Here is a 23,543-nt window from a genome sequence, read left to right as displayed (position 1 = left end):
TTTACTGATTTGGTTTGGACAGATATCTAGTTTCTTTGCGGGTGGTTCCATCATCGTCCCGTGCTTCTAGAGTCCTGGAGAGAGGTACCTGTGGCGCGGGCCGCTTTCATGGGATCCTGGGTGGGCCTGACTACTTTTGGCTCGGGGCTGTACCACGCAATGAGCAGGGGAGGGTAAAAGAAAGAAAAGAATGTTTCAGTCAAGGGCAAATAAAGACAAAGCCTCAGATGAAAAACAAATAACATAAAGAGAGCCATAACATCGCTAGAGGAACGACCACCAATAACCGACAGGCAGCAACATAATCAGTGACGGTGGTCGACTTTCAGAACCAAGAAACCTGGCTTCTCAAGACTAAATCCAGAAATGTTAAGCTCACAAAACCAAATGTCATGAACCTTAAAACTTAAAATTTGACACTGAATTAAATCATTTACAGTTAAAAGGTGAAACGAAAAGCCAGGTTTTCTTGTAATATTTGGCGGATCAAACATGGTGTGGGGCAGCAAAAACATCTCATAAAGGCAGGCGGGAGGGTTCAACTATAAATACTTTCACATACACGTTAGCAGATCAGTCGCTAAAGGGAAAACGTCTGCATCTACATGGGTGGGGATATCTATGAGATGTTAAGGATGGAGCATGATGTTCTAAGTGCATAGGCTAGCCCCCCCTACTGGATGTTACGAGGAATCACATTACCAATCGTTTGCGGCTCTGGGTGGTCGCCTCCGACCCACGATCAGCTGATCCACAGATTTCTGATTTGGCTGCAGGCAATGGTAAGTAATCCTGGAAATAAACCAAAACAGCATCGGTTAACATTATATATAAATTAAGGGTGAAATGATGCTAATAAAGAGGAAGACTTAACCCCTACTACTGACCTGCTGTGTGTCCATGGCCTCCAACCTCCTCTCCAGCCCCTCCAGGTCTGAGCTGACCTCCCTCTGGAGCAGCCTCAGCCTGTTCCAGATCACGTGAACCTTCTCCTGGGCCTCCAGACACTCGCTGCCCTGGGCCCGGATCTGCTCCGAGGGCTGCGACTGCGGCAGCAGAGTCTGAGGTTTAGTGTTGACCAGCAGCTGCGCCGACAGCTCCTGAAGCGACGACACTTTCTGCTGCGAGTCCTGCAGCTCGCGCTTGATTTGCTGAGGGGACGACAAAAGCAGAGGAAGGAGTCACGTACCACTCTGACATCCGCGGCGCTGAGTAAGATAAAACCGAAGCGCTGTTTAATCACGGAGACGTACCGTGAGCGTCTTGTGATGAGCTCGTAACGTGTCACGGTTCAGTCTCTGAGGGATGGGCACCACCTCGTTCCTCCTACGGTCGATGTTCTCCAGCCACAGCAAGAGACCGTGGCTCATCTCGTGGAACTCCTGCAAAATATATTTACATCTTATTGATTTGTTGATGATGAACTCGGAGGGTCTGCTGTCGCTGCCTGGGAAGGAATCAGACTAAATAGAAGCTGTGATGGTTTCTGGGAATGAACCAATCAGCTACAGCCCTGAAACCACTGACATTAATCAATGTGTTACAATGTGACATTCTGCTGGGAAACCAATGGTCCTGTGGATAAGTTTAGACCAGAAATTTGCAAGAATGTGGTCTACTACCACAGCAAAAACATTCTTAGGAACAGCTTAAAAAAATGCCGAAGGTGCTGACCCAGCCTCTAAACATCTCAGATCTCAAACTGATCAAGTATCTGAGGGATGTGCTTCAAAAAGCCTGATCCACAAAGGCCCCCCTCCCCTGAATCCACTATAAATGTCCTGTTTCCAATAATAATTTAATAATGTTGCTGTGTCACCTCAGTTTTAAAATCAGCAGACCAATATTAATCAATATTATGAACATGTGCAGAAAATATATAGTAATGTAAAGGTAAAGTTTCATGCACTGACTGTATAAACTGACTCTACATTTATTATAAATACACTGTACACAGAATATACAATGCATACACTGAAACGTGCAAAGAAATGTTTCTGTTAGAACTAAAAGCTAGAAAAAGCCAAGTAAGGAACCAGCGCTCATCACTGCGCAGCCTCATTGTGCAGCTTGTGTTTTTACCTGACACTGCATCAGTGCCCTCTGCAGCTCCTCCCTCCAGTCCTCCAGCGAGGCGCCGAGCCGATCCCAGCGGGAGTTCATCTCTTTCAGCGCGTCCTTCAGCTCCCACGCCTCCTCAGAGTCGGGCTCTGATTGGAGGAAGTCCGCGCTGCTCAGGTTTACGGACAGGACCTCGGACTTGTGGGCGTCCATCCCCTTCTGCAGCTCCTGAAGGGGAGATAAATTATTCATGAGGGCATGTGCACGTGAAGGGGCAAGAGATTATTTATAACGTGGCCAGACTTCATGGTGCTACTAGATAGAGGGAGCTGAGAGCAGATAAGGCGCCAACAGGCATGAGTGCAGCCACATGAGGCTTGGGATAGGACACGGTATATGTAGGTTATTTATCTGGGAGTATTTATAGAATAGTGGAGGCATCAAAAGGCAGGGAAAGATACCGAGAGTGTGTGTGTGAAAGTAAAACAGTGGGGTCAAATAACTGCACACAAGCTGCGCTTTAGGTACAGTCTTTGACTTTACACTACTGCACTGACACAGAACGGGAAAAAAAAGCAAAGGATGACAAAATAAATAACCAAGTGAATCTGAAATTTGCAAATCTCTTCTATCTGATCCAACTTTTACAGCTCTAACACAGAGATACGCAGAGCAGAAACCTTGAGCTTCTTGATCCTCTGCTGGATGGTGTGTATGTCCGTGCTGTGATTCAGCCCTCGCAGCTGACTGAGCTCGGCCTCCGACCGCCCCAGCCAGGCCCGCATGGTCTGCAGATCCGAGATCAGCTGCTGCCACTGCTGCAGGTTCTGTTTGTGCCGGAGCTTCTCACTCAGAGACTGAGCCTGGATCAGCTCCCAGCGCTCGATCACACCTGGAGGAGAAGAAAGGAATCGAGTGAGGCGCCTTACAGAGTATTTGCTGCACAGTGTGCCTGTGTGTGTGTGTGTGTGTGTGTGTGTGTCTAACTGACCTGAGCTCTGGGGGTCTGTGCTGGTAGGGTTTGTTAGTCCCGGCTTGTCTTCCTCGTCTTCAGTCAGCTCTCCTTCTGCTCTCTTCACTGCATCTATGCTGCCACGACACTCTCCCATCAGACGCATCTGAGGAGACAAAATTATTTCATGTCAAGCATGTTTTTTATTTCTCTTTAGAGAATAAAATGAAACCACTATCATCGATTAATAGTTTCTAATTAATGTAAGCCAAAAGAATTCATTAATAGGAAAATTGACAACTACAAAATCCTCCAAGTTACCGACCATTAAGATGCCAATGGGTGTTATTCAGTTAATTCTAAAAGGTGATGTGATTTAAGGCAGAAGATGCAAACAAACACGAGGAGGACTCACGTAGCCCATGTATGTGGAGTCGGTGTCGGGGCTGGAGCGGTTGGTGGTGGCCTCTCTCTGCTGGAGGTGATACCGTCCCGCATCCAAAGCCTGATCCAGCTGTCTCAGACTGGCCTCCAGCTGGCCCGGCTCACCTAAACAGAAAAAAAAACACAAGCAAAAGTATGAAAAGAAATACAAGGGTAAAGCTTTCCTTGATAAAGTTTTCGTTAAACATGCTGTTGGTGGAGGATGGTGCAGACGTGGCATGCATTAGTCTGAGATGTGATGCAAAGGCAAGTCAAGAGCACAGGAATCACACATGAATGATGTGACATGGATGAAGCTAAATAATAAAACAAAAAGCAGCTCAGTGATGGGGTCATCTCTGCATGCAGACACACAAAGACTTTTTTTTAGATGGTGGGAAATCCAGCTTCTGTTAAAAGAATAAAGCATGATTTAGTTGATGGCATGCTCTTCTGACTCGTGCTGTTTCCTACCAGAGGACGATTTCAATGTGTTCTCAGTCAGTTTTATATAGGCCTCTGGGCTCTCTGGGATAACTACATCTGGGAAGAGAGACATACATCATACACTACTTATAATGATGTAATCTAGAGACCATTGCAGGTCTTAATGTTTACCTCAGAGTGCTTATTTTATCTTTGGTGCATTTCTGCTTTTATTTCTGCGGACGTCTGTGGCTACCAGAGCCGTATATTAGAGAGAGTCTGGCCAAGTAGGGAATGGACCGTCTGAGCTATCCCTCAATGCTGATTGGTTCTGAGCTGGTCACGTGTTTCATGGGCGCCATGTTAGATACATCTAACCAATATTGACCCATAGAGAAGTGGCAATAACAGAGAATAAAATTGGATTAAAAGTTTAAATATGCCACAGTGCTACAGCCTACGGCTCCAGCACTAGATCAGGAAACCTTTTCCCCAGTGAACGAAAAGAAAGTCATAGGAGCTGAAGATTAAAAGGAAGAACTGGATGTCAACTGATTTCTCCCTATTATGTGAGGTAAATGTCAATGTCTCTCGTTGACGTTTGTTAAGATTTTATACAGGAAAATTAAAGTCATACCATCACTAATGTGATCTTAAAAAACACCGCTTTACAAAGAAGTTTGAAGTTAACCTAGCCTTACGCTAGCCTCATGCTAGCTAGTTATCAAGACTAAAAGCTTAGAAAAATAGCAGCTACTGTCATATATACTGTGAAACCAATGTGTGCATGTAATTTATGTCCATCTAGATATACACATTTTAAATTCAGTCAAATTTAACTGACATGTAACTCAGTGTGTCAGTTACTACTAAGTTATTATGGCTAGTGTGCTAACGTTATGTTATAATGATTATACTAAATATAACAGTAAGACTAGTTTAATTTTCACTATTTCTGAGTATTTCTAATTTTTCTGAGTAATTGCAAACTTTTAGTCTGAGGAGAAGGTAAACACAGCTCTGTGACTGATGAGGCGATTGGGCTACAAAGCATTTTACTGGCTCATTTAAGATATTTAAAGTAAGTAGACGCTGGGATATTTCAGTGAGGGCCTTTTACATATTGACAGATGTTGGCAATAACATTTACAGGCCCATTAATGGTGAAAATAAGCAATTTATTCCAACATAGCACATCCGCCCCACAGGGTTACACTGTAGAATCTTCCCTCTGATGTATCTAACATGATTTGAGTTGGCCAGACTCTCTCTAATATACGGCTCTGGTGGGTACAATCGTTCACTTTTTCACATCAAGACAGTGACAGTTGTGTTTACTGTTTTAATGTGAGACTAACCGGTACCAATTCTATATGAATTAAATTAAAAGAGATTCAATTGTAAGGGACCAGAGGACGACACATTTAAAATCCGATACATGTTTTAGTTTTGGCTTCAGTTTAGTACTGGAACTAGACAACACAGACTCAACACCGACAAAAAGCCAAACATCAAGGGTCTGTAAAGTCACCACCAACCTGTCAGCACCGTGGCAGCTGTCCTCAGATACTCATCCTCGTCCTCCGGCCCTCGGCTCCTTTCCCCATTGGCGCGTCCCGCTGGACTGTCCAGGCCCCTGCTCAGGTCGTAGTCGTGGTCCCACTCCAGCGGGATGGAGTCCACGCTGGCCGGCGTGTCACGGCCCGAGCGGTCGGCCCGGACATGCGCTGCGGCGCCAGAGGCCGGTCGGCTGGACGTCCGGGGCAAGGAGGAGTCGCCCCACTGCAGCTCGGAGAGGTCGCCACCTTCCTCCATGTCCAGCTCTCTGTCTGAACCGTCCAGCTCATCATCTACCAGCTGGGAGGGACAAATGAGAAAATGTTAGCAGAAAACCAAGACACAGCAGTAGGTACCAGTTCAGTGATGGGACGAAGTGAAGTGGACTCACAGGCAGCCGTGTGAGTTTCTTGTAGTATCTGTTCACTCGTCCGAAGACCTCCTGGCAGTATCTCTGCAGCTCCTCCAGCTCCTCCTCAATGACGGCTGCGTCCAGAGGTTCGCTCTTCTCAATGAGGGCCTCCCCCTGCCTGAACACCGTCTCAATCTTCACCGTGTTCAGGGAGATCTCGTGCTGGAACGCCTGCACAAACACGCGTTATAAAACAACGGCGTCTTCCCAATCGTAGCAGAGAAGCACATGTTGAATCACGGGCGATTCAAAATCACCTTGAGCTGCTTTATCTTAGCCTGAACGTCACACTCAGAGAAGTGCTCTATGTTGGTGAGCTGGAGGTCCATCTCAGTCAGCCACACCAGGATGCTGTCCCGTGCCGTCTCGAACTCCTCCCTCTGGGAGATGAAGTGCTGAGGGACACGGACATTAAATTCATTTTAAAATAACAAAATCAGAGTCGTGTAAGGTGGTGACTGATCATTTTACTCCAGCCAGCTACCTTGAGTCTGCGCAGGATGGCAGCCACCCTCTTCTGCAGGTTATCCCAGCGCTTGTTCCCATCATGCACCATTTCTCTGAGACGGCAGGAGGAGTCGGTGCGGTTCTCCCGGGCCAGACGACGGTACTGTTTATTGATGAGCTCCAGCTGGGTCAGACATTCCTGCACCTGACGCTGGAAGGCCTGCGACAAAAAACGCACGATAAAACGTATTTTGGTTTAGATTTTTCATGTGAACTCAGAAAGAAAAGACTTAAAGGTGACAGATGGTTCTTGTAAACACGTAAACGACCTACTATTGAGTTGTTCTATCTATTATCAGTGTAAGAATAGTGAAGGTGGATTTTAGCTAAAGATTTAAACTCGAAACATCGGCATGTTTTGATTTTTGCTTTAAACTGGCAAAGTAAAACATTAGATTGACAGGCTAGACCTGTCAATCTAAGCCTCCTGTACACAGCAGGCCCCGCCCCTTTCGCTGCTGAGCCAATCACAAGGTCACATATTTCAGAATTATTTCAGAAGAGCCTATTCAGTCCCAATGTGAAATCCAGAAGCACGCTGCAATGTTAGCAGAAGAGAAGCTAACAGTGTATTGTATATATGTATTTATGCTGAACCTGTGTATTATCTGAATAGCTTAATACAGAATGCAAAATCATAATAATGTATATTATAAGCAATCGGTCGACTTTAATATAGAAAACATATAGTAGGTAGGGGGATACTGCTTAATCTCTCCATCAGTTTGGGAGTTCTTGGCCTGAAAAATGTTGAAGACCCCTCCACTATGTCACAGATTTATGGGATTTACTGGAGCAAAACAAGCTCTTGTCACTTTATTTGCAAAATAAGCATATAAATGTCCTTTTTCCATAATTCAGTCAACAACTATGATCTGATTTCCTGCTGCGTGCAGCACAAGTCTGTGAACACTAGAGAGAAGCTGCAGCCGTCTGATGATTTTACATTCTGCAATCATGACTCAGTTATCTGTTTATGGACATTACATCAGCAGTCACTTAATGCGATGCAAGTTTAATCTTAAAGACTGATTCCAAACACTGAAAAATCACTGTTTAACAAAAAGGAATTATGGTCGGGCACAAGCAAGGCAGATGGCGACGGCCCAGGCCAGACACTCGTCTAGCAGGAATGTGCACGTGCAGAGTGACAGACTGCAGCAGCTGAACGGACCAGTGAGAACGAGTTTCAGTAACATGACACTCTTCTTTCTCTCTGTCTCTGGAGTGACTGCCTCTGTCTAGATTTTCTTTGTAGTTACATTTTTTACATATGCTTTAGAGGCAACAAATATATTTAAAACTGTAGCTGACTTTTGTCCTACTGTGTGGCAGGAAATGCTAAAAAGACACACCTCGAACTTCTTGAGCTCCTCTTTAGCGACGGTATAGAGAACTCCAGAGGAGTTAGGGAGAGCTGCTGTCTTTTCTGAGGTCTTTAGCCAGTCCTCAAACCTGGAGTAGTCATCCAGAAACTTCTGCCACAACCTCCAAGTCTCCTCAATCCTGCAAATAAAAAAAGACACAGTGTGAGGGAAGTAGACGATGCGTATATAACATATACACACATGGCTGCATTATTGTAATTGGTAACAGTAGCATACTTTAGGAGATCAATCATCACTCAGCACAAAATCTCAACTTTGCAATTAATGATTCATCTCTGAATATTTGCAACAATGCAAAAACAGCAGACTCGACATAAATTATCCGAGAGGGACTGACTTGAGCCTCCTTTCCATGGACATGGCACAGATGTTCCTCCAGCGCCTGTCCAGGCCTCTGGTCGCCTGCTGGATGGAGTCACACTCTGTCTCCGTGGAGCAGGCATCACAGTCGTGCAGCAGGACTTCGCACAGGTTCAGCACTGACGCCACCCCTGTGCTGTGTTTCTCTATGTCCCTCTGCAGCTCCTGGAAAACATCCAGAATGATATTTTCGGACTGTTTGCATTTCTCTGTGTGTCGCTTTATGTGTCCTGCCCTTTGTTTCTTGCTCGTCTCCCACTACTGTTAAGACAGATCCCAGTCCCCCTGCTCCAGTAAACCCATGAGTAAGCTAACTCTGCAGCGCTGCAGAGGAAGGAGGTCAGTGGGGTCCCAGAATCCAGTCCACATTTAGAGCAGCGTCTTGGCAGCGAGACGTCTAATGATACCGCCAGTGAACCGGCTTCAGCCGAACAGCAAGAGATGTTTGAGTTAGTCACGCCTTCATTTCCTCATGTGCCTAAATGTCACTCATTTTCCACCAGCTCGGCTTGAGTCATATTGTTCTGCAATATTTTAGTCTTAACATTTTTGTTTTTGTGAACGTGCATACAGCAAAATGCGCAAGGAAGATAAATGAAGATTCTGCAAAACGACGTGTAAACTCATCGATAAACTGTGCGCGGATCCTTGCCTGCTGCTGGTTGAGCTTCCTCTGAATCTCCTGGTCGTCGCAGGTGTCGTAGACGATGGGCCTGGACAGCTCGGTCTCGATGTGAGCCAGCCAAGAACGGAGGCTGCTCATGTTTTTATCCAGCTGCTGCACCGCCACCAGGGTCTCCCTCAACTTCTTCACCCTAGTGCAGAAATGAAGCGACGGAGGATGGTCAGTGTCAACACAACACAAAAACATAAACAGCGTGTAACTACAAACTGGTGGATCTGGCTGTGAATTAAAATGACATTTCTATGTCTGAACCCGTCAGAAAGCAATCGTTGATCACGTCCACATTTTGAACATGAAAAGTTTTGATGAAGCTACACTCGTGTTAAAGGACCAGGAAAGTAAAATTAGCACGAGGATTTTCATTTCACATTTGCGGTGATATTTTTGTAAGGAACCTTGTGTGAACCCGTCATAACAACAGCTGCAATCATATTACCCAACACCCACCTCTAACAACAGTTTGTTCAGCAAGTGCAACATTCAGCACCTCACCCTGCAAAGCAATGCAACTCTCACCCTCCATCAAAAATTACTTTCGGAGAATTAAGGCTGCAGCCGTTCTTTATTGCATAAACAACCCAAATTCTTTTAAAACAGACACATTTAGCAGGTCTCCTCCAACTCATATAATCCATGTTATGCAGATATATTGTTCCAAGGGAAGGCGTTTACGACCTGCAGCTGTAATGAGCTGTGTCAGACACGTTACTATGGACTAAACTGCTTCACGAATGTAATTGCAAAATAAAATTTGACAACAAGTTGTAAAATGTTGCACAGATGCACTTTCATCACGTCTTAACTGTACTGTATTTTACAATATCCACACTAAGCTGCGAGAACGAACTGGTCCAAAGCACAATTATTTTTAAACATTCATTTCTGGTCATAAAACTAAAATAACACAGAAAGTCAAAACCTAAAGTATAGCAGAAGAACATCGAAAGCTGTTCTGATCCTGCAGCACTTGGAGCAACAACACAGATTATCGTCTAAGGCATTAAGACCATGAATCCTTATTGTCGACAGCAAAAACAACAGCTTCAACATAAATTCTCAAGATCATCCTGCCTGTTGACATCGCAGTCGCAGTCCGGCAGATCCTCCTCGCTCGGGCATCCTGCCATATTATCTGTCCCTAAATCCAAAACCATGGGGTGTGGAATTCCCAGAGTCAACGTTAACGTCAGGAAAGTCTAGCGTGTCGATCCCAACAGTCCTCTCTTTCGTCTGTGAGCTCCACATGGGACTTTCTCTATACTCTGTCTGCAGAGAGGGGGAGGGCACGCAAGGGGTGGCACAAGTGTGACTTATCAACTGTTGCCTCTCCAAGGTTAAAAAAGAGAAGCCCCAACAGACATGTGTGTATGTGTGTGTGTGTGTGTGTGTGAATGCCTGAGTGACAAGTGCTGCTGTTTCTAAAAGGAGACTTACAGTCAGAGGCATGTGCTGCAGGACCGTGTTGGAATATCAGGCACCAAATACACACAGAGGGTGTGAACAAGAGCAGAGGCTGTGCGCTCCATGCATGTAAGTGCATTTCAGAGAACAGTGCACAGCAAGGGGAAAAGATTTCCAATAAAACACGGTCGCTGGAGGAAAAAAAAAATCCTTGTTTCCATTTGAAACGTCCGCAGACCATGTATATGTCCACAAGACAAAAAATGCAAAGGAAAACTGTAAGCTGTGAGGTGTTCGGCTCACTGTGAGAGAGCAGAAGACAAAGCGAGTGCAGCTGTCTATATATGAGGTCACACACAGTCCCTCCTCCGCTGCAGTCCCAGAGGGCAACGACCGGAAATCAGCTGAGGTGGGGAGAGGATTGTCTGTCGGAGTTTGGGTCAGGTCACTTTCTACTCACAACAACAAAACTGCAGTTTGTCTTCGCTGTTAATCCTCAAAAGTGAAGAGCAATCATAAATAGTTTAACTCTTCCAAGTGCATCTTTTTTTGTAGAAGGCCAGCTAAATCTGGATGAAGATGCAACCAAAAAAAAAATGACACAACGGAAGAGGACAAGGAGGCAAGAGGGATGAGATTTCTCTTCGCTCGGTTTGCAGATGAACTGACACCAGAGAGGAACTCAGACCACACAAACGTTTCTACACTCACCTAGCAGCGATGAGGTCCAGCAGGTGCTGCCAGCGCTCGCTGACTTTGTTGAGCTTGTGCTGGATCTCGGCCGCCTTGTTGTCTTGGCTGGCCTTAGCCAGGCGTTCCCCCATGACCTGCAGCTGCTGCTTGTTCTCTTGAGCTACGCTGATCTCCTCTTGGTAGTCCTGGTGGAGAAAGGCAGCGCAGATTAACACCGGGAGGTGTGTCGGTGCTGTCGTTCAGTAATGCATTAGTTTGGACCGGATATTTCCAGACCAACGCACTGAATGCAGTTCTGAACTGTAGTTCTTTTTAACCTGGACAAGTGTGTGAACCGTGAACTCTGCACTTGTTACGTAAATTACCTTGCGGAGCTTCTCAATCATCTCTTCAATGCTGATGTCCCCATTCTGAGAGACTTTGCTCTCCATCTGCGTGAGCCATTCACACAGCTCCTTGTTCTTCTCATTGAACACGGCCCACTCATTCAACTTCTCGCTCACCTGCTGCCGGCGCAGGGAAAGCTAATGGGACAAAGCGGGTGAGAGGGACGTCATGAAGAGGAAAATGGCAGCGATGGATATAAAAAGAGAAGTAGAATGAAAAGACTGAGAGACAGAATATAATTGGCAGAAGATAAACTAAGGACGACGGATTACTCTAAAACCGGGCAAAGCTTAACAATGAAACCCTGCTGCAGCATCAAAGCACTATTAATTCTTCAAATCCTCTCTGAAGCTCACCCAAACACCCCGTCACAGTCACACAAAGCTCACAATAACACTGCTGGTTCTGTGACACCCTAAGTGTTGGCCAGGAAAATGGAAAGTTAGCCACAGCTGAACTCTCACTCTGTCATATGTGCCTCAGCTGTTAGCACTGTCTGTCTCCAGTCAAGTCTGGATAAAAATATGCTGAATACCAGCCAGGATTTTTTTTTTTTAAACATGGATAAGATTTCTCTTATTTTCTATCTATTGGGGACGCCCCGCACTAAATGTGGACTGAAAATTAAATGCCAATTTAAATCCAGTATTAAAATACAGCATTTAAATACATCTGATATCGTAGCTAAGGGGGGAAAAGAAGGTAACATGCATGAATATTGTGTACATCTACCTGGTGGCAGACCTCCTCCCACTGGCGCTGTAGCAGCTGGAGGCGTTCCTGTAGGACTGTGATGTCATCTGAACTGACCACGCCCTCCAAGGAGTCCCTCAGCAGGAACAAGGAAGTAAGGTCATCGGTCCAGCCCTCCACGCTGTTCTCCAGCTCCTGCATCCACGACAAGGGCAGAGGTTACAAACGATGAAAACAAAGACAGAAACGGGCGTCAACCAGTCAGTCAAGACTGAGCGCAGGGAAACCGAAAACCAAAAAACCAGCAGGTCTAGGAAAGCTCAGCTGCAGCAGACTGACCAAGGTTGCGGCACATCATCTTGCAAAACATATTCCTGTAAGAATTCAGTGTTGAAATAGAGCAAAAAATAACAGCAACGCATCACATTTAATTAGGAAAAAAAGGAGCAGCTACATCCGATGGTAAAGGCAGGATAAGGTAGAAGCCTACCAGCCTCCCATCTCCTCCTCCTCCTCCGTCACTGTGACGGCTTTTGCTGTGGTGTAATCATTTGTGGACCAGGAGAATGTCTCCATTACGCAACACACACACACACAAACACACAAAAGGAAGCACACACATGCACGCACACATACATTACACCCCCACGGCACAGAGAGACGCTCTCTCTCTCCATTTCTCATGCGCATGCACCGCTCCGCTCTCTTTCTCCCTCTACCAACCCCCTCTCTCCTCAGCTGATGGCAGCTCTGTGCAGGGACTCGGCCCTCCTCCTCCTCCTCCTCCCTGAGGAGCTGAGGATGTGTCATGCATGAAACATGACTGCAGATCGTGTCCAGTGGTTAACAAGAAGTGGAAGTGATCATAATTTGTAATTTTGTGCAGAAATCAAAGAATTTCTGTGAGAGAAAATTAAAAAAGGTCCTAGCATCACTTTTTTTCACAAGAAAAATGCCGTTATAACTGTAGCTCTACAGAAAAATAAAACAAGCCACACAAGGTCAGACAGTGTGGCAGCTGTTAGATAGATGAAAATATATTTCTTTTGCTGGTAGTCTGTCAGATTTATCTGTTTGTCCCTGCACACAGATTAAAGAGGGAGTGGGAGCACATGTCTGAGTCTGTGTGCGTGTGTGTGTGTATTCTTCTTACCTTGCATCTGATTTGCTCTGAGTGCAACTCTTCGTGGTGGTCAGGCAGCGACACAGACAGCTTCCTCTTGAAGGCCCTCAGCTTCTCCAGGGACACATCTATGCCCTTCTCACATCGCTCCCAGTTCTACACGAACGCACACGTGATAAGAATTAGAGCACAAAACGCGCAGAGGCTGCAGTTCATATGAATCCTCCCTGCAGTGGCATCAGCGAGCTGCAGACTACGCAGTCATAAAGTAACACATGCAAGCACACGGGCCTGAAGTCAGAACCACATCGCTTGTTAGGGCCACAGATGGCTCAGTCAGCTCTGAGCGTCTCAAGCAGCACCACGAGAAAGAGTGACACAGCAGAAATCCAACAGCCCGGGAAAAGAATTAACAGAGCTGCATAACAGAAGAGGGAGGTTCTGCTTAGATTACAGCTATTTTTAGAGCCTGAATAACCTCCCAGTTCAGGGTGGTAATATTTGGTAAGTTACGCAAATCTGAATACTTGAAGCAAGAGTAGTGATAAGAATAGCCACAGGGCAGACAGCGGAGTATCAGTGAAAACATCTTAAACCCTGAGTGCATCTATTAAACTGCGTCATTCAGACACGTTCATAAACGGGCCCATTAAGTCAAATCAGCCTGAGCTCCAGCCCGAGTGTGTTCGGAGGTGCTTTGCTAGTTATGTGAGAACTGTGAGGCTCCATCTGTGTGCTTCGCCTCTTTTCAGGACCTAAGGTGCAACGCTGCATAATTAATGTGAAAACTTGGCTTCACTGTCCTCCTTGCAGAACCAGGCAGGCTCATTAAAGGCTCGGATGGGTCGATGCCCTGCAGCGCTTTTACACTGCAGCAGCTCGGTGACAGCGACTGTTAAAGGCTGCACAGATCTGCCACGTGTCCAAAAAAAATGCAGCATTTCAGAGGGTAAAGAAGACAGAACAACTGAAGTTATTGTTACTTCAGCTGGAGTCTGACCTTGAGCAGACCGTGCAGCTCCCTCCTCTGTTGGTCCAGGCGGTGGTGGGCGTGCCTCCACCTCTCCTGAATGTCCATTAGCTCCGTCTGCAGGGTGGACTCCGCCCTGGCATCAGCTGACAACAGCAGGCTCCTGCCGGCCTCCACGGTCAGGATGTACCCTCCTTGCTGCCTTTGAAGGACTCTCTCTCTCAGCTGGAGGAGCAAAGACAGAGACAGAGGGCAAAGGGGGGATAGATTAACTAAGGGAGTCTAGGGTTGGAGAAAGGGTGAGGGTGCGTTAAAAGCTCTTAATAGAGTTAGAAACTTCGACGAGTAACCATCAGAACAGTAGATGTTTGCTAGACGTTTATAGTGTTGAGTGAAATGTTGAGGTTATGGACTAAACAGACTCAGACCCGAGAGTTTTTCCTTTAAACAAGGAAACATTTAAAGATGTTTCAGGATGTTTCACCTGTATCTGATCCAAAAGGTTTCTGGCCTGCTGCAGAGCCACAGCTTCCCCTGGCTGATGCACATCTGGATCACGGGTCACTTCTTGAAGCCACCGCAGCAGCTTCTCCGCCATCTCCCGGTAGCTTTGCCACTGGCGGATCAGACTGTCAATGATGCCCCTTCGCTGCTGGGCCCGTCTCACCACACCCTGCCACTGATTGCTCAGCAAGGCCAGCTTCACACTGAAGTCATCACTGTGACGGGATAAAGAACAGCATCTTAGCTGCTTACAGCCGGACACATTTTTTTTTCATGAGATAGGTTAAATTGTTATGATACTTTGTGTTTTTACCTGTCATCCATGGGTCCCTGGTCCAGCAAACGATGCCCATCACTGATGATGGAATGAAGAATCTGTTGTCTGCTGAACATCTCTGCCTGAAACAACTGAACGTACACACACGCCGGTAAAACACCGAAGTGCAAACACGCAGATGCAGAAACACCAATAACATACAGACGCACACCGGCCGTCTCACCTCATGGTCTCTCTGTTGCTCCAGCAGACTCTGGTAGTTGCCGGATATTTCAGCGGCCAACTTTTGCTCAGTCTGAGACAGGAAGTCCATCCAGGCCTCACACTTCTGGAGGAAACTCTGCTGCTCGAGCAACACTGCCTGCAGTTTACTGGAAATGTACGAGGTTACGTCAGAAACATACACAATAGAATGAAACTTCACATGTTGCCACCAACAACTTTACAGTTGTAGTTACCTGAACCTCTCAGTGAGGTGAGCAGAGTGAGTGGCCCATGTCCTGTTGAGACTTTGCAGCCTTTTAACATCTCTGTCACTGACTGGCAGCCTGTACACCAACTCATTAACACGTTCCAGGTCTGGAGATAGGCTGCTGAGCTTCAACAAGTGTACCTGGAAGACGTATTATTGTATCACACTTTAAGAATTGAGCTTACAAAGTGAAATGAGGACAGAATCAGGCTCGAGGCAAAACAGATGTTCTAACAATAGCCAGGAAAGCAGTGTTTTGCCTACCTTGAGTTTTTCGATACGTGTCTGTACCGCAATCAGGTCCAGGGAACCCACTGGGTCAGACTCCTTCAGCACCTCCTCAGCCTCCTCAGCCTTACAGATCAGCGTGTCGAGCTGCTCTCTGAAACCCTCGCAGGCCTGAGATCCAGACTAGAAACATTCAAAAAAAACTTTGTGTGAGCGCAAACGTGGCGGACTCACAATCACAGTCCTTTCTCCACGTATTGGGGTAAGTAAATATCCTCTGCTTGTGCCTGACAATGGTTACCTGCAGTACTTCTTGCTGTCTGTGGAGGGCGTGCTCCAGCGCCACCAGACGATGCGTGAGTGACAGGTGGTCAGACTGGAGGGACGCTGAGGAGGAGGCGTCGACTTGGCTCCTCAGCTGTTCCCCTAACGCCTGCAGCTGCTGGAGGGAGTGCTGCACTGAGTCCTGGTCACCAAGACACTCCTGGACAAAAAGGGTTAGAGGAGAAATCACTCAATGCCTGTGAGAGACACATTGAGCAGGCCAAAATAGTCACACTGTTTTTATCCAGGGGGTTTTCAAATGGTCTGATTCTTTCCAAACCCAATTAGTACCACCCCGTCCGTTTTTAGTATTATTTGTGCTAATTTTGATACGTAACAAAGACGGTTCAGTCATAGCCAGCCCATGCACCGCATTGAATTCTTAACCGCTTCGTGTGGTACAGGTTTGCACCAGTGATCCTTAGTCAAAATATCCGTCTGCTTACAGTATTAAGACTTGTGTGTCTCTACACATCTCCCAGTATGGTCCTACAAGCCCAGCGTGACACCGGGAGACCCCTGCAGTGTAAATCAGGGGCCTGTCTTTCCCTTTGCAGGCTCCCTCTCAAAAGGCTTTTGTTAAATTTGTGCTGTGCATCTATATTCAAGCAGACAAAGGGACAGGGAGCAGTTTGGTATTCTGCAGAGGGTACGGAGGCTTTGTGAACTCTCACAATGAGCTGACAAGCAGTTTCAAGCTTACGCCGAATTCCTCAAACAGGAAAGTGAAAAAAATTCCCCACGTATATGATAAGCCACTCAAAATATGTGTGTGATAAAACTCTAACACTAGATTGTTAACACAGTAATACGCTGCACTAGCGCGTGACATTGTCCCATTTCTGCTCACATTGCAGTCCTTTATCCAGGTGCTGCTCTCCTCCTCTGTGATTTCCCGGTCGGTGGCGCTCCTCAGCAGGCGGTCAGCTCGCTCTTCCTGCTTCTGAACAGCTGTCACACACTGGCTATACAGCGACCTGTAGCGCTGCCACAGCACCAGTAAGGCCTTGCTGCTCCTCAGCTGCTCCGAGATCTGCTCTAGCAGATGATTCCACCTGGGCCAGAGATGCACCGAAAATCAGCTCAGGATGCGGTTTCAGCCAAGATTACGTAGATGTCATTTAAATTTAAAGTCACACAGCAACCTGTTTTGTCGTCCTTACCTGATGTTGACGTCCCGGAGTGCTCTGTTGAGTGTCTCGACCACAGAAGGGTGACACTCGGTGAGTAACTGATGAGTTACAGAGCCAAACTTCCTCAGACTGCTTTCCTGTTTATCCATCTCTTCCTGCAGGTTCTGAACAACACGGACAACCACATATTTTTTCTCAATGGTTGCGAAAGGGGTTTATTGGGGATCTGTGACTTTTCAAAAACAAAGAGGAACAATTATTTTCCTTCTCTCCTCACCTCCAGACTCTCCACCTGCTGCTGTACTGCCTCTAGTGACCCGTTAAGGAGGTGCAGCCTGGACACAGAGTACCGCCCCTCCATTAGGTAACCATTAATCTCCTCTGAAGCTCGTCGGTACAACGTCCACTGCTCCAGCACCGACCGTAGGCTAACCTTCCTCTGACTTATCTGAAAGGAAAGATCAGAGGGAAATAATACGTGAGTGTGGGACAATTGTGCGGGAAACAACCAAAGATTACACGAGGCATGTGAGACGCTCACCATGTGGTCCAAATGAGCCCAGGACTGGTTCAGGCCTTTGAGGGTCTCCTTTACAACAGAGCAAGCTGCACCTTTCTTATCCTGGATGAGAGCACTTCCTCGTTCCTCTGCTTTTTCTAGATCCTTCTCTTTTTCCTTCACCAGTTCTTCCAACTCCTGTTACAAAAACATTTTATTTACAGATTTTCCAGAAAACAAAAAAACAAAAAAAAACATTGTGTGTGGTATGCACGGACATGATGTGTCTCTACCTGACAGTCTTTAAGTGCATTCTGCACCGATGCTATGTCCTCTATCCTGTGTCTCTTCTTCAGTTTCTCCTCTTGTAATGTGAGCCAGGTCTTCAGGCCCTGGACTTCATTTTCATGCTCTAACCAACTTTCCACAAGTCCTTCCAAAAGCTGAATCTAAAATACAAGAACATTTCAGGACAGTTAAACAACTTAGAATAAACAATCAGGACTAGATTACGTAATATTTAGGTCTGAGTATGTTGAATTCTCCGTTCAGAAAAGGCTATTAAAAAACAAAATGATTTGCTTTGAATTTCATCGTTTGAATTTTCTTTTTTGTTTGTTTTCTAACGTCCTTTTCTGAACGGAAACCAAAACAAACACAGAGCCATTTAACAACACCTTGAATATTACCTTTTCACCAATGAGCCCCTGCAGTATCTGCCACCGTCTGTTCATAGCTCCCAGCTTCTCAGCAAAGTCTGTTTTGTCACTGCGCTTTCCCTCCACATCCTGACTGCTGATCTGCAGCACTGACTGGTTAACAAAGTCCACAGTCAACTGCTTACAGGTCAGATCTATGCGGAAACCCTGGGAAATTAAGGTTAGACACGATGAGACTCTGGTGAGTGGAACGGAGGAAAACAGAATCTGTAAAGAGGACACAGTTAGGTCTTATACCTTATACTTCTGCAAGAAGTTCTGGACCACATCTGAGCCCACGGCACTCAGGATCTTGTCCTGATCTTCAGCGATGATGTTCTCCATGAGAGAGATCCAGCTCATCAGCTCCGTGATGGCATGGCGAGATGCCAGCTTCTCCATTTGCAGCTGAGGGCCCAGAAGTAAAAGTGCACAAAAGTAAAAATTGTAATAAATACAGTTTTTTGGAAGAACTCAATTTATAACAAAAGGTGTAATGGTGGCTGTTCTCAGACCTGGTGTAGCTTCTCTTGTACTACGGGGATACGAGTCAGCAGCTCAGCCCACTGAGTGTCGATTTGACCAAGAGCTGTCCTCAGACCAGCCGTGTCTACTCTCTTTAGTCGCAGAAGCTGGTTGCCTGTGCTTAGCACTGATGAACGTAAAGACGACTTTGCATCCACCTCTTTGGAAAACTCCTACGAGAAAGAGACAAATGGTGTCGACATTTGTATACAACCATAAATTACTTGTATGTGTAGATTACATCAATTACGTCTGCTGCTCATCTAACTAACCAGGAAGGCACAGAGGTGGTCTCTGACAGTCTCCAGCTCCTGAGGTACCGTCACTGACTGAGTCGTCCAGAACTCCAGCCTGTCCAGAGCTGTCTGCAACCAGTGACTCAACTCTGCTGACTCGTTTTGGTACCTTTACAAACACACGGGACGAAATATGAGAGATTAATGACAGACCAACACAATAAAGATACACCCGACTCAAAGAGCCGTGTAATGAAAGACCCCAACCTGCTCCAGTGTTTGAGTGTCGAGTCCAGACGGTGCAGCTCCTTGTTGACCTTAGTGGTGGAGGACAACCAGTGTTCTCCGAGCTGAGTCAGCTGGTTCTCCAGATCTGAGCAGCCAACGGACAGAAGAAGCTTTTTGCCCTCCTCCAGAACCTGGTACAGCTGGGGCTGATGCTCCGTCAGGCTGGACTTCAAACGCTACAAGAGTGAGGATGAATATTAAGTCAGTTATAAGAGGATCATACTTGGCTTCAGCTGTCAAGTAGGTAAAATGCCACTCTCATACTCCATTGATCTGTGTGTCTATGGCGGTATGAAGAAGCTTACCTGGTACAGACTGATTCTTTCAACAAGTCTCTCTTCTGTTTCCTCTACTAGACCCACAGTGGGGATGCTACACTCCACAGCCTCCAGCTGTCTACAAAGAGCCTGATAGTCTTCGACGAGCCTGCTCCACGACTGTCAGAGAGAGGAGAAAGAATATAACTCATGTTATCTGCAAGATTTTCTGTTGTACTTTGGGTTTACATTGAATGAAATGGCAACGCTACTTTTTCCACTATGATTTGTTAGTTTTCTTTTACCTCCAGAATGCCCTCCAGCTCGACTCCCCTCCTGTGGGCCTGTTTGAGCACACTGTGGGCTGAAGCCATGGTTTCCTCGAGGGCTTGGCTTTCCCTCTGTGCCACCAGACCGGACACTTTAGTATAAAATGTCTGGGTGAGGATCATATGGCACTCCAGACCCTGGAAGAACTCCTGTATTTAAGAAGAACATGTTTTAAATCCAATATTAGAGATGAAATTAAAAAAATAAAAGGATGAGAATATTACACAGTCTCACTATCATCCTTACTTTGTGTTTGTCTAGTAACATCTGGACCTCTATTACAGAAGCCACCGTCATCTTTTGGTCCGCAGCCATCTTCTCCTGAGCAGTGTCCACCAGGTCCGAGAGATCACGAAGTGCAGCTTCATACTGAGCCTTCAGAGAGAAGCCGTGATTCAGGCTACTCCGCCTGGAGCCCACCATGAGCACAAGCTCCTCATACGCATCCTAAAAGGACCAAACAACACGTCAGACATGAACTATTTCAGTGCTGGAACATTATGGCTCATGGGACCTAATGAAAGAGAAAAAAAAAAAAGCATTACTTGTAGTTTGAGTAGTTCCTGGTTAGAAGTTTGGTCAGATTGCTCTCCTCTGGTCTTCAGCTCAGTTACTCTCTGCTCAAACTCCCTCAGACTTTCCTCCACTTCAGACAACATCTAAAAAAGACACAAGACATTAACAGAAAATCTCTTTGTCGTCTCTTAATCTCGATAAAGCATCTGTTCGTTCCTGTGTATCTGCTGTTGGTCGGTGTCACACCTCAATCTGTTTAGATGCAGGTCTGTCTGCAGTTGCATCCATCTTCTGCAGCAACTGGTGTTTACTTTCAGTCAGAGCCGTGAACAGCATCCTCAGTTCATTCTGTTGGCAAAGAAAACACAAACAGTGTTAAAGATTTTAAAAAAATGAATAAAAAATGATGGTAGCAGATGTATCATTTACAAAACACCATCAATGAAAAGCCAAAAATGAAACTGGCAATTCAACACTTTAGCTTTAAGACCTGGAAGGATGAGTGTTCCTGCAGTCTGTCCCTCATGCTGTCGCAGTGCTGGTCCAGGGCAGAGTCCAATAAGCCCATCCTCTCCTGCAGGCCCTCCAGTGTGTCTTCCATCAGAGCTCGCTCCTCTCCTCCACATAACCGTCCCACTCCTCCTCCCAGCAGGTCTCTGCACTGGTTCACCTCCCTGGTTATCTCCTTCAGATGTTTATTCAGACCCTAACAGAGGAGCAGAAGTTGGTTCATCTGTTCAGCAGGATTTCTTTTTCTCTAACAACCTCTGTTAGCAGTGAGACTACAAAGGCTTTTAGTTAATGCTACAGTTTATAACTGCCAGCAGACTATACAGTATTTACTTTCTGCGATGTTTATTAAGTGGGTGCTTGCTTCCTCTCACCTCTAGATTTGTGAGTTGTGTCTCTGTATCTTCAGACAGGAGCACAGGACCAGAAAGTAGCTGATTCTCAGCAGCGTCTAACCAGGCGGAGGCTGCCGATACTGCAGCATAAAGGTCCTGTTGGACCGATGCCCCTCCAAAAGACGCTGCCAGCTTACTGTCACTGCTCGCTGCCCCCTGTGAGGAGGAACAATACATATTCAATACACACTGAAAGCTGTCAGTAAGAATGCACAGAGAGATGGAAAAGAGAAAAGGAGTGCTTTACCTCATCTGTGATTCTTTCCAGAGTCTGGCTGCAAGCCTCAAACAAAGCTCTGGGGGAGCAAAAGTCCTGGCTGGCAGCCTCGCCTCTGAACACCATACTGGGACTGGACAGACGGGACCGGTGGAGCACCTGCACACAACCAGTGACACATGAGAACCAACAACAAGCACAACAATGAAAGTGTGAAATTACATGAGAGGAAGTACTTCGCCTTAAATAATGACTTCCTAACATCTCTTCTTCAAATTTCATATAAAACAACATTTATTGAAAAAATAAGCACTTTAAGGCTTAAATTCACAAATCCACATTCTCTGGCTTGCATACCGGGCTAAGCTGGTCTTGTTCCAGGGAGTTGAGGGAGAGCTGCAGCTTCGTGCTCTGGTCTTTGTTTAGGTTTTCCCATCTTTGCCTCAGCTTCTCCAAAGGAGACGAGGTTTCATTCTCCAGTAACACTCCACCAGCAGGGATGGACACCTCACTGCGGGAGGGAGAGGAGGTGCTATCATTATATACAGAATATATTTGTTCTCTGCAAGGCAAATTAATGCAAGCGCTTAGGCATGCAATACATAATTGTGCGTACCTGTCCCCATTAGGTGTGGTCTGTTGGCTGAGTAACTCTTCCCCAACGCTGGCCACAGACTGGAGCAGCCTCCTCTGCTCGGCCACTTGCTCCTGCAGCTCCTAGAAAATATAAGGAGCCTGGTGTCAGATTTATCTATAAGAAGACACTTTGTTGAAAATGTACACGTGGCATTTGCATATGTATAAATAAAGAGATGCAGAGTTTCCTTTTACCCTCTGTCGAAGCAGGTTGTCGTGGTGCTGCTGTGTGCGTGTTGAGCGGGCCTGAGACAGCCAGTCCTGGACATTTGGACTCTGGGACAAAGATGAGTCGGGCTCACTGTCTTCCTGCTCCTGCAATGAACCCTAGAAAATAGACATAAATAGAAAAAAAATAACATGCAAATTAACATCCTTTAAATACTTTTTAAACAGAGAGGGGCTAATGTAGCCTGCTCAGTCTTTTTAGAGTGGTTCATTAGATGTGGGCTGTAACTCTAAGGGCATTAAAGAGAGCCTGCAACTCTATTTTATCCAGAGATTTTTGAGAAAAGTTGTTTTTCTCAAACTGGACGTAACATAGAAACAAAAAAAGGTCACGATGTGTCATCAGAAACACACCTGATGCATTTAGTGTTTGCATGTGATGAGTTAGCATCCTTTTGTGTGACGTCTGAGGCCCATTGTGAGACTCACAGATCGTTGTTGTTCCAGCGTGGAAAACAGTGGACTTTTATTTAGGACCATGAAATAGCCTTTAGTGCTTTTTTTTTTTTTTTTTTTTTAACACAATACTACCATTGATGTACAGTTCAGCGTCATACAGCGCAGACAATTTACACAGGAGCAGGGAGGAAGGGAGGCAGGGAAATGGTAGAAAATGTGTGTGTGTGTGTGGAGCTAAGGTGGTGAAAGTTATGGAGAGGGGGACAAAACACACAGGCCTCCTTATCTCACCTGTATGTCAACCTGTTTGTCCTGCAGCATCTGCTGCAGCTCCACCAGGCTGTCTTTAAGAGAGCGCAGTTTGAGCGTGAGCTGCTCCGCCTCTCCCTTGGTCTCAGCCCGGCCCTCCAAAAGCAAACTCTCGCTGTGGACGGAAAGCTCTGACAGGTACGACACCTTCTGCTCGATCTCAAACAGCATGTTCTGGAAAAAAAAAATAAGCAACGTCTACTTTTAATTCTCTCAGTGCTTCCTTTCCAAACAGGAACCCCGAGGGACTGTTTCTTTCCATGTCCAGACGGAAGTGTGAGAACCAAACAATTGCATAGAAGCGAGAAAGGAGGGGGGGTTGTATTCCCTTCTTTCACAAAGGGATACAAGGGTCCTTAGCAGAGATGGGGAGTTGATTCTCTTTAGAGATTTTTACACAACAATACAGAGTGGCTCATAAAACTCTTTTCCTTCTTGTCCTTGTGTTCAGGGCTGTCACTTTGTTATCCGCTGAAAGGCGAAGAAACTCTCTTCTCTTTCAACTTTCAACCACAAAAGCCTCC

The 23,543-nt window shown here is 46.0% G+C and overlaps 1 protein-coding gene across 1 annotated transcript in view; it reads right to left on the bottom strand.

The window, feature by feature from the left end:
- syne1a (spectrin repeat containing, nuclear envelope 1a) overlaps positions 1-23,543 on the bottom strand; it is a 110,948-nt gene that overhangs the window by 3,170 nt on the left and 84,235 nt on the right. The window contains exons 98-146 of the mRNA XM_047573600.1: positions 23,002-23,193; positions 22,279-22,410; positions 22,064-22,164; positions 21,805-21,958; positions 21,478-21,606; positions 21,210-21,386; positions 20,816-21,031; positions 20,572-20,673; positions 20,355-20,468; positions 20,056-20,256; positions 19,785-19,958; positions 19,528-19,659; positions 19,202-19,398; positions 18,971-19,103; positions 18,689-18,871; positions 18,432-18,581; positions 18,165-18,341; positions 17,769-17,924; positions 17,518-17,673; positions 17,254-17,424; positions 17,007-17,140; positions 16,694-16,898; positions 15,821-16,003; positions 15,556-15,702; positions 15,278-15,432; positions 15,043-15,190; positions 14,856-14,950; positions 14,523-14,757; positions 14,069-14,263; positions 13,099-13,224; positions 11,985-12,140; positions 11,231-11,389; positions 10,884-11,050; positions 8,739-8,901; positions 8,064-8,251; positions 7,694-7,844; positions 6,316-6,498; positions 6,089-6,226; positions 5,811-6,002; positions 5,401-5,719; positions 3,911-3,979; positions 3,429-3,562; positions 3,053-3,179; positions 2,742-2,953; positions 2,083-2,289; positions 1,254-1,382; positions 888-1,151; positions 703-792; positions 89-147 (exon numbers count right to left, since the gene is read on the bottom strand). Of these exons, the coding sequence (XP_047429556.1) occupies positions 89-147; positions 703-792; positions 888-1,151; positions 1,254-1,382; positions 2,083-2,289; positions 2,742-2,953; positions 3,053-3,179; positions 3,429-3,562; positions 3,911-3,979; positions 5,401-5,719; positions 5,811-6,002; positions 6,089-6,226; positions 6,316-6,498; positions 7,694-7,844; positions 8,064-8,251; positions 8,739-8,901; positions 10,884-11,050; positions 11,231-11,389; positions 11,985-12,140; positions 13,099-13,224; positions 14,069-14,263; positions 14,523-14,757; positions 14,856-14,950; positions 15,043-15,190; positions 15,278-15,432; positions 15,556-15,702; positions 15,821-16,003; positions 16,694-16,898; positions 17,007-17,140; positions 17,254-17,424; positions 17,518-17,673; positions 17,769-17,924; positions 18,165-18,341; positions 18,432-18,581; positions 18,689-18,871; positions 18,971-19,103; positions 19,202-19,398; positions 19,528-19,659; positions 19,785-19,958; positions 20,056-20,256; positions 20,355-20,468; positions 20,572-20,673; positions 20,816-21,031; positions 21,210-21,386; positions 21,478-21,606; positions 21,805-21,958; positions 22,064-22,164; positions 22,279-22,410; positions 23,002-23,193 (7,877 nt within the window). The remainder of the gene's footprint in view (positions 1-88; positions 148-702; positions 793-887; positions 1,152-1,253; positions 1,383-2,082; positions 2,290-2,741; positions 2,954-3,052; positions 3,180-3,428; positions 3,563-3,910; positions 3,980-5,400; positions 5,720-5,810; positions 6,003-6,088; positions 6,227-6,315; positions 6,499-7,693; positions 7,845-8,063; positions 8,252-8,738; positions 8,902-10,883; positions 11,051-11,230; positions 11,390-11,984; positions 12,141-13,098; positions 13,225-14,068; positions 14,264-14,522; positions 14,758-14,855; positions 14,951-15,042; positions 15,191-15,277; positions 15,433-15,555; positions 15,703-15,820; positions 16,004-16,693; positions 16,899-17,006; positions 17,141-17,253; positions 17,425-17,517; positions 17,674-17,768; positions 17,925-18,164; positions 18,342-18,431; positions 18,582-18,688; positions 18,872-18,970; positions 19,104-19,201; positions 19,399-19,527; positions 19,660-19,784; positions 19,959-20,055; positions 20,257-20,354; positions 20,469-20,571; positions 20,674-20,815; positions 21,032-21,209; positions 21,387-21,477; positions 21,607-21,804; positions 21,959-22,063; positions 22,165-22,278; positions 22,411-23,001; positions 23,194-23,543) is intronic.

This window comes from Mugil cephalus, chromosome 21 (assembly GCF_022458985.1).
Source record: "Mugil cephalus isolate CIBA_MC_2020 chromosome 21, CIBA_Mcephalus_1.1, whole genome shotgun sequence".
NCBI classification, from domain to species: Eukaryota; Metazoa; Chordata; class Actinopteri; order Mugiliformes; family Mugilidae; genus Mugil; species Mugil cephalus.
The sequence above is the reverse complement of the archived record's forward strand: the minus strand, read 5'-3'. Positions and strand labels throughout refer to the sequence as shown.